This window comes from Haliotis rubra, unplaced genomic scaffold (assembly GCF_003918875.1).
Source record: "Haliotis rubra isolate DU_JTF1 unplaced genomic scaffold, ASM391887v1 Scf1308, whole genome shotgun sequence".
NCBI lineage: Eukaryota > Metazoa > Mollusca > Gastropoda > Lepetellida > Haliotidae > Haliotis > Haliotis rubra.
The window spans coordinates 140,035-150,249 of record NW_025765235.1 but is presented as its reverse complement, the minus strand read 5'-3'; the positions used below and the strand labels follow the sequence as shown (position 1 = coordinate 150,249).

The 10,215-nt window shown below is 37.9% G+C and overlaps 1 protein-coding gene and 1 long non-coding RNA gene across 2 annotated transcripts; both read left to right on the top strand.

The window, feature by feature from the left end:
• The first annotated feature begins 872 nt into the window (after window positions 1-872).
• Window positions 873-4,943, top strand: LOC124267376. Its single transcript, XR_006896015.1, has 3 exons — window positions 873-970; window positions 4,472-4,545; window positions 4,839-4,943. It is a non-coding gene; the product is annotated as an uncharacterized LOC124267376 (long non-coding RNA).
• A 319-nt stretch (window positions 4,944-5,262) lies between these two features.
• LOC124267382 lies at window positions 5,263-8,954 on the top strand. Its single transcript, XM_046702293.1, has 6 exons — window positions 5,263-6,040; window positions 6,661-6,922; window positions 7,360-7,690; window positions 7,967-8,083; window positions 8,359-8,466; window positions 8,754-8,954. The coding sequence occupies exons 2-6, from the start codon at window positions 6,900-6,902 to the stop codon at window positions 8,952-8,954; spliced, it is 780 nt and encodes a 259-aa protein (XP_046558249.1). The 5' UTR covers window positions 5,263-6,040; window positions 6,661-6,899.
• Window positions 8,955-10,215: the final 1,261 nt, after the last annotated feature.

Below are 10,215 nucleotides of genomic sequence, written 5' to 3'. Positions count from 1 at the left end.
ATGATGTAAATGCACCCCTGCCACTCTGGGTAGTGTAGTAAGGGTGTGTATCTCCACCGGTCCCACCCTGGACACCCGAGCAAGACATCACCTCTATTTTCACATGCATCATTGTTATGAGAGCTTCAGTAGCAATGAAACTGTGTGTATGATGTCCAACACTGTACAACATTATCCAGGCGCAAAGGGCCACAACCTTCCAGTCGTATATGATATGAGTTTTATTCACCTACCATTATTACAAAGTAGAAATGAAGGTGTTTCAGTGTTGCATTCACGTCCGATAAAATTGTCTGTATATTTAGTGCACAGGTCTGGTTACGTACACCAAGGCCAAATGAAGCGATGTCTTATCACCCACACTGCATAAGTTCCACACCAGCCTTTATACAGAGTGAGTCAGTAAGTGAGTGAGTGAGTGAGTGAGTGGGGGAGGGGAGGGGAGGGGAGCGGAGCGGAGCACCAGAGATGGGCTTCACACAGTGTACCCATGTAGGGATTCGAACCCGGGTGTTCAGCGTGATGAGCAAACGCTTTAACCACCATGCTATCTGTTAAGCAACAAAGGAGCGAATCATCACTTGTTGAATAATCTATATTCACTAAAATTTATAAAATGTACTAAAGATGTTATGTTTTGAAAATTTACACCAGACGTCAGTTGCTGTAGATGAAAATTGTTCATGATGATGTCTGTTCGTTTTGTACGAACATATAGAATCATCAACCATTACCAACAACTTCTAGTCTCACTTTGAAGCTTTTTTTGACTGAATCAATGTAGTGTATAGAAACACTATGCAAATATATGTACACTTTTCAACTGAATTAAAAGGAGCCAATAAAAACATGTGAAAAAAACAACAACAAAAATCTAGTTTACATCCATCGGCTGGACATGGCGGCACACGCGCTTTCCAGCTGGCAACAACATCGCTGGCAACACACACCTATGCAAGTGCACCTCAAGGTAACTTCATTCATATCTTTGTGTAAGCCCATATTCCTTGCTTACCGTTCGTAGATCACTCGCATTCTGTCTCACGCTGACACTGACAGATGGGAAGCAAACAAGCTCTCCCTTGGTCTTTGCAGGCCTTTGTGCACAGTGTCATCCGTCTTGGCCGATCGCAGGCGCGTGTGCTGGTGTCGTGGTGCCCATGGGAGCGGACTGCATTCCCCTTGTATAATATTGCATGTGCACAAATTGTCTAGCTTCGCTCGCTGACCACTCCCCCGTCTTGTTGTTGTTGTTGTTGTTTGACTTTAACTACCGTATTTCATCCTCAAACAATGCGATTCGTTTGGATTATGCGTATCCCTGTTAACTCGTGTCACAGGAGCAACGTTTTCTGCCGTTAGAATCAATCCCTCAACAAATAGGCGCACTTGAAATAAATCATATTTGTATCTTTTCTTTCAGAACATTGTTCACTTCACGACTCCGTCCCATCTCTTAACTATCAAGTTGCAATATTGTTGTACAAATGTGTTACACCAACTCCCTCGGTTGTGTGTTCCCATGGTGACAGCCCGGTGTCCTCTCACTTAGCCAGATTCTGTCAAAACAGGTCTCTCACATAGCCAGAGTGGCATTTGGCTGACTAGGGTTAGTGTTTTGATAACACTTCGTCCAGATGAGCCATAGTTTGTTTGAACAAAATGTTCAATTAGTGAGATTAGGGAAAGTTGTGTTAAAGTGAGATATATGTACATTGATATGGTATTATTTCAATGTTTTGGAGTATTTGAGGAAATGCTCACATTGGGTGACATTAGTGACATTTGTGTTAAAGTGAGATACATTGATATGGTATTATTTGAATTCTCTCTTGGGGGATTTCAGGAAATGCTCAATTAGCCATATTAGTGATTATTAGATATTATTTATGCAAAAATATTTATTATTTCAAGCACAAACATTTAGGCCTCTGGTTTCAAAAAGATGCAAATTGGACCGCACAGATAAATTCTGTGCTTGATAAAGTTTGACTTATGCTAAAATGTTCAAGGAGTTACAAATACAGATTATCAGGTAAAACACTTTTCGTTTTGTATAAATCCTTTATTCTGCCATTATTTGATTATTGTAGTTGAATATGGGATAATTTCTATACTTGAAAAATTACAGTTTTGGTGCACAATATGTGGGGCTACAAGGGGAACAAGCTATAATGAATTATATTCAGAACTATTGAACTTATAGACCATTCTTAATGAGGCCCCATGAATATTCATATCTGTACCAAAACGAGGCTGAAAATGGGCAAGGACACAATCGCATAATGGCGACAAATCTCAATGTATACTTCCTGGTTTCAAATTTCTCTTGAACGGTACATTACGAAACTGTCCAGTAGTTCAGAGAAATCGCTGAGAAATGGGAAAGGGGCTACAAAAATGTTTCTGTAGCATACCCACGGATTGAAGGGTGAATAATTACAGTACTTCACGACACATCACGAAAAGTCATATGACCTAGATATCTAGGTTAACGTTTACCATGATGCGCGGCATTTATGAAGGGAAGCTACTCTAAAGTCACAATAGTGGAAATATTACCAAGGGAAGTCAATTACGTTTACTTTATCAACATATGAGCAAAAGACTCAACGTATTTCCTGACCTGGGTTCAAATCATCCACTTCCACATGGGAGTAGTGTTGTTAATTCTTGAGCTGGATAATCGAGATTATAAGTAATATGTAGATCAAGATAGCTCTCCTCGAGTGGATCTGGACCAAACAAAATTGTATTACTCATGTGATGAAATTATTTGTTTGGTACTTTTTCTGTTTAAAATGTTTTGTCCTATCGACTCTGTTTTATAGATATAGCTAGGGTATTTATTCACGCACTTATTTCCAGTTGTACCTACTGGTGATGGCGATGTGCGCGTAACTACATGTTACAATAGCAGAGGAACAACGAATCGCCACATCATCATTTAGAAACTATTTATTTCAATCACTCATATGCATATGCATGTGCATGTACTTGAAATGTTACTTTGATTTGCAGCCAATCTAATTTCACTGATACAGAATATTTGCAAATAAAATTCCCTTGCCATCATGACAAGTGTCTCCGTATGTCCATATGCTTAAATGTTTTTAATATAACGGACCGTTCATAATTTATGACTAGGGGGGTGATGATTTTAGGTGTGGGGGTTGGGGTGTCTCCCAGTTTGTTTTGGGAGGCGGGGGAGGGGCCAATTGTGTACATATGAACTAGGGGGGTGATCACTGATTTTGAACATGTCAATGTGTGTGTGTGTGTGTGTGTGTGTGTGTGTGTGTGTGTGTGTGTGTGTGTGTGTGTGTGTGTGTGTGTGTGTGTGTGTGTGTGTGTGTGTGTGTGTGTGTGTGTGACATTCACATTGTACATGTGCCCCTAATATTAAAACCTTGCATAGTGAACAGTTTGTACATTACATTACACGGCAGATCTAGACTATGCCATGTGCCGTAATTATTTTGTACTTACTATGAATAATTTTCCAGGATCTCTCCGTATTTTCGTCAAACACTGCCTTCTTCTGATCTTATTCTTGGGAATATGGTGAAAAGATACCGTAAAATCCTTACGGGCATCACTCCAACGCAAAGGCACACAGCAGTAATCTTTCCTTTTTGAGGTCGCCATTTTTAAGGTTGGGTCAACCTATTTAAGCCTCGCTTTCGATTTGACATCGAGGTCATGCATATTGGCTAAGAATGGTCTATACTATAGAATTCTTTGCTTGAAGAAATCAGAATTATGCAATCACAATCTCATTTTGTAAGGCTTGAGTGCAGTGTATGTATAAGTATAAGAATTTCATTTCATTTCTAATTTTTTGTGGGGTTGGTTTTATTGTTTGTGTTTATTTTTTTGTAGGGGGTGGGGTGGTGCAACAGTGCGTGCATTCCCACCCTGCTCTGAACTGCGCAACCCCCTTTCTCAAACAGCTGTATCTGCCCCCTGTTTCATTACAGATTATGGCACATTTGACCTTACTGTCAATTGCTCAGAGAGTCGCCTACCTGTGGACTTTGTGGCAGACACATTTGACCTTACTGTCAGCTGCTCAGAGAGTCGCCTACCTGTGGACTTTGTGGCACACACATTTGACCTTACTGTCAGCTGCTCAGAGAGTCGCCTACCTGTGGACTCTGTAGCACACACATTTGGAATGTACCACTTTTCGATGCACTTCTTAAGGTTTGTCTTTTTCATATTGTATAGTTTGTGCATATTCATCTCATTCATCAGATATTTCCTCCACACCTTTGACAATTTGCCTGTTTATTCAGTAGTAAATGCTGCATAGTTCATGGTAACTAGTTCTGTTACAGAATGTTAATGCTTAGTACTATGCAGTGTCACTATGATTATTTACAAATCAATTTGTGTGTCTGACTTGCCATCACAGTGTACCCGTTTCATTGACCAGGTTGTTTGTCTCTATTCCATTGCTGCTCAACAGGACAACTCAACAGCTGTCGCACATCCTCGGACCCCCATCACACTCTGGATTCCCCCCTCAACCCCTCCGGTTTTGTAAATATGTATCTTTATAATAAGTAATTCTCTTCATAGTAGTCACTCTTGCATTATCACCATGGTAACTGTTTTGTACATAAATCATCATGCAATCTTGCAATGTCAAATGCCCGTTTACATCACACCTTCATGTCTAAACTTCCAAATACAGGTAAATGGCATCATTGTTTTGGGTTTCCATGGTATCAGAGCATCACTGTTTGTACAACTCCATTGGGGTTTACCTGTCATCATTATAGGTTCAGAATTAGTTGTGCGCATCATGCTCATTGTGTTGAACCATGCTGCAGACCCTGACCAAGGGGACACTGCAGCTGCTGACACAACACCCCGACACAACTCTTGGCAGCCCCTGAATACTCTCAAGATGGCAGCTTGTGTCAGGTAGGACACCTTGCTTTGACTGTACCAATCGTGTTTTTTTGTTAGCCCTGTAGTATACCATACACTGTAAAAAATAGTGTTAGGCATTAACGCGTTAATATGTTAAATATTTAACATCTCCGTTTATACGGAAACCTCAGGTGTTGATTTGCCAACGCCTTGATGTTAATCATATAACACAGGCGTTAATGTGTGGTAGCCTATGTACGTCTTCAAACAATGTCAGTGCACAGCGATGAGTACGATAGATCTTGTTGTTAATGAAAATGTGTATCATATTAGATATGGTAATGTGTTCGAAATATTAAAAAATAATCTGTTTCAACTAATCTTACCTCAGACATTTTGGTTAAATTTGCTGTACAGCTGGAAAGTTGGTCTAAAGTTATTGCCCCTCTAACTAATCTAATTGAAATAACATTGGGCTAAATGAAATAAGATGTCGTACTCCTTGTTTTACACATACACGTAATATTATTTGCATACAAGTACGACTTACGTAATATTATTAACATCAGTGTTCATTTATTTACACCAGTGTTAATATATCTCTCTTCTTTATTAACATTAGTGTTAATCTGTCAACGCAAGCGTGCCTCGATACATTTTGGCGCCAATGAATGGTGATCGAGGCAATCGCTGCACCTCTACCGGCCTCATATTACATAATAACTAGACATTCTTTAGATATCTTCAAATGGATGTCAGCATTTTCAAAACGCAGTGATTTCAATGCGAATATCGTCTGTCAACTCGCGCGATCGTAGCCTAAAGACGTAAACGCTTTGATGGCGCAATAAGCTATTTTTAGAATGTGGCGTGCCAGTTCGCTAAAAAGGTAGGGAAAAGTAGTAACCCACACACGGGATATATTAATTTCATTTAATATCATTATTTCCATGAAAAATAGGTATCACTTATTCAGACAGGACATTAAGTTTGTGTGTAACATGACATTGTGACAAATGAACCAAGGGAGGTAACTCTACGGCAACAGTGCCGTCATCTTCCAAAAGTGCCGTCATCTACGGGGTTTACACATTCCACTGCACGATCCTCGCCATTTTCAGAAGACAGAACAAGCTGACGTTGTCATTATTCTCCCCAGGTAAGCGCTATGCCAACATATAGTACCTACATTGATGATATTGCAAAGATAATGTTCACATATTAATGTTTACATGTTGTATTGATGGTGGCAGTCTAACATCATGTGTAGACAGTGATTCATAACCTAGACTGGGCAACCACATAGTCAAGTGGGTGGTGTACGTTTATCTAAAACATCTGAATCGATGCTAAAACTAACAATTTTTTTCTGTCTTGCTAAAGTTATCAAGTCACTAAGTATTTTTCTAAGTCTTTTTTCAGCACATCCAGTTGTTGTTTTATTGCCACATTCTTTACGTGCACTTATTTCTGACATGAACATTTGCAGGTCATTGGAACTTCAGGTGATTATTTCAACTCTAATATTTTATGTATCGTTGTAGATTTAAATCGGGTATATTGTTCACTGGGAAAATGTAATTCAATATTCTTGACAGGAACCGAGAAATTTACCTGTCTGACTTTCTGGAATTATGATCTACAAACAATAAGATGAGAGAAATAAATACATTCGAACATCATTACATTTCCATTATGGTTCTGACCTAACCTAAATGTGGTCTTCAGGTTCCCACTTACTTCCACATTAACTAACATGATACTTTCATTTTGTTTCAGCAGATCTCTCAAGCCGCAGTCTACTGTCTGCGCTGCCAACACCAGACAGGATCCCCCTTCCTGATCTTGCACCTACTACGATTGCAGCCCTTCAAGCAGGTGAAAGGAGCAGCCAGATTTTTAACTCTGTATTGAAGCGAGTGAAACGTTTCACACAACTGTTTATCCATCGATGTCATCTTCACCATACTATCAATCAATCGGCAGGAGGATGGTGGCAAAATATCCTTCATTTGCCTATGCACATGGCAAGACACCTTGGGTAAGTTTGAGTTGGTTTCAGTTTTTTATCTCTTATTCAGTGATGTAGTGTCAAGGTGCATACATACTGATAGTTCGCATATCCCAAGTATTCGACTTTTACTAATTTCATTATTTATGGCTCTTGTATTACAGAACTTGATATTCTGTGATTCTTTTTGTTTTATCACAGTGTAATTATTTTCAGATAATGTTTTTGGTTGAACTGCATATGATTTGGAATTAGGCACTCTTCTGTTAGATTTCAGTAAGATCTTGTGATTTAAAAACACTCGTCTGAATGTTCTTTTCTTAAATAAATGCATGAGACTCAATACCCCCCAATTTGTGAATTCATAAAAAGGTAAAGTCAATATTATCTGTTTGCTATAACCAAGAAACACACTCCTTCTTTCTAATCGAAGGTTAAAAACAAACTCTCCTATTGTGTCTTTTCAGAGCTTTTTTTGTGTCCAAATTGAGTCAGCGATGCGCACCAATAGATTTCAAAACAATGCAAACGAGACCTGCACCTAAGGATTCTGAAGATGCACAACCTCAGAAGTTGTTCAAGATGGCTAATAAATCATCAGGTGTGACATCAGAGAAAGATTTTGCATCCTATCTTGATGAAATAAAGAAGGAATGGGAAGGAAAGCAATCAATTACTCAGCTGCGAACCCTACTAAAACAGACAAGACAATTCCGCAAAGAGTGGCAAACCACCTTGAAGACCGGGAAGATTGAGCCCATTTTAGAAAAGTTCCCTTGTTTTGAGGAAGGATGCTTTGTAAGTATAAATCATTTGAGCTTATTAAACAGCAAATGTTTGTTTCAAATTAAGTTTCCCTAAAGTGCTTCCTTGGAAATCTTCATGTGTCCTTAAACCCTATTTATTATATACGGACGTTACAGGTATACAAAAGTACTTGTACAGTGTTATCACATTAGTTGATTTATGGTCATTGTTGTGCTAGTGTTAATCTTATATTGAACAAGCAGGCAAGCCCTGTTGCTTGTCTTTGTGCCTCTTAATCATTAAATACATTCTAACATACTGTTTCAGTTGGTGTATGAATTCTTTGGCCAACGCAGTGATGATCCAGAGGAAGCGAGGGAAGAAATTGCCAGAAATATGGAATGGATAATGCAGACTGTCGCATCTAAGAAAACTGCACCTGAGGCATGTATTATTGGCTCCAGAAAAGTCAAGATGTATATTTCATTTCAATTTCTTGTTACAAGTTGCTTGTCATATGGCTTATATTATTTAATATCATAATTTAATTTGTTTCGAATTAGATATGGTGAACTATCAAAATACTTAACTAATTTCACTAACCCTCTGTGATACCTTAATATGTTAATTAATATTGATTTGATATGGTTATTGTTTCAAACTGGGTTAACATGTAATTGGAAATTTTTATTTTAATAATTATTGTTTCAAATTTTCAGGGTACTGATGCTCAAAAAAGCATCCAACTGTTCCGGGATTTTGAGAAGCTTGTTTCCAAGCAAAAGGGCAAGGGTTTGAAGTCAAAGACCTGCATTACCATAGTCAATGTAAGATTGTTTGAAAATGATGTACTACTGTAAGTATTGTTACACTTGAAAACTGGTTTACTTCATTCCTGAAGTAAGTGCTTGTGATCAGCTTTGTGACAAATGGAAATGCAGTAGACTGCAAGGACAGGTGATACCTTTATGATAAAGATATATTTAAAATATTTTATATTTACAAATAGCAGTATAGTTATGAATAGATGTTTCATTTACTTAATACTGTTGTGAGATCAACTTGTAAACTGACAATATTCAGCCCTAACAAAAATGTTATTTTATGTTAACAGGATGTGAAGAGTGTGGAAACAGTTCCTCGGAAACATCTGCACAGCCAAGTGGAAGAGGCTCCTCATCTTGTGGTCTTCCTTGACAGCTCAAAACACATCCTATGCCAATTCATTGTAGGAGACAATGTAAAGATTATTCTTCAAACACAGTCATTGTTTGATGCAGTGATCAGTCTCCTTGGGAGTTACTATGTTTTTTGATTTTGAGTACCCCCCTGCATATTGCCAGGATCTTGGTCTGCTACAGCACTGGGTTGTATCTGACATATTTACTGGATCAAGGACATCCAATTGGGTAAAGTTCAGTGATGAACTGACAAGATCCAAAGATAAACACTGAGATTTTAGAATGTTTCCCAATCAAGCTTTGAACTTTCAAAAAATCTTGTCGGTAGTAATGCGGCAATGTATACCATTTCTTTATCCAGTCGCATGATATTTCTCTAATAATATGTTAAAACAAAACAAATATCAGTTATACCATGGAACATCCCAAGAAGACCTTTGTAAAAAGGAAACAGACTGATTCTTCCTTTAGTTTTCATTACAATGATATTGTCAATTTCAAATTTATTCAAACTGCTGATATTCTAAAGAGAAGATTATTATACGAATTATGAAAGCCAAAAATGTTCAAAGACCATTCATAGTACCTATTGTTCATTCTGTTAAGCCAAACAGAAATGTTCTTCCTGTTCAAAAGAATTGAATTTCATTTATTGTGCCAAATTGAACTAAATTTCGACCACCTCGTCTGTTCTCAATAAACATTATCTTGAACATTGTGCCATTGTGACATGGTGTTCAAATATGTAATGATCTTATATATACCCCATAGGGAGTTGTTTTAAGTTTAATCCATTATATTACCCTGCAATCAAAAAGTAAACTTTGGTTCTCTCAAGACAAGATTACAATTGTCCGATTTGAACTCTCGCTCACTTTAGGAATTTCTGAATTTCGCTCACCTAAGATTAGGAGATGTCCCCCATAATCCCTCATTGTCTAAGGAATAGCACGCTTCATTGCTTTGCCTACCTTAGACCATACCTGATAATTCAGGGAAGTACCTTGCCTATGACAAAGTACTGATTATCCTATTGTTGTGCCAACAAATATGTTTGGTACTCATTTTTTTTATTTCTTCACCAAGGTGATTTTGATAACCATTATTAGTGGACCATTAATTTAGTGATATTATTTGAATGTAGAGGTATGTTGCTTCTATTGTTTACTTTTATACCTGTTTAATGCATAAGATGTTCTGTTAAAATTCTGTCAAACGTTCACCATTCTGTGTCTTAAGACTCAAGTACCGGGATTAACAGTATTACCGAGTTATTTTTGCTTGTTCCCTAAATAAATATGCAGTATTGTGAAGGATTCTGTGGACTCCTCATATCTGCCAATGTGCATTGAATGTAACAGTTTGCTCAATTTTGATGAGGATTTGATTTTTTAT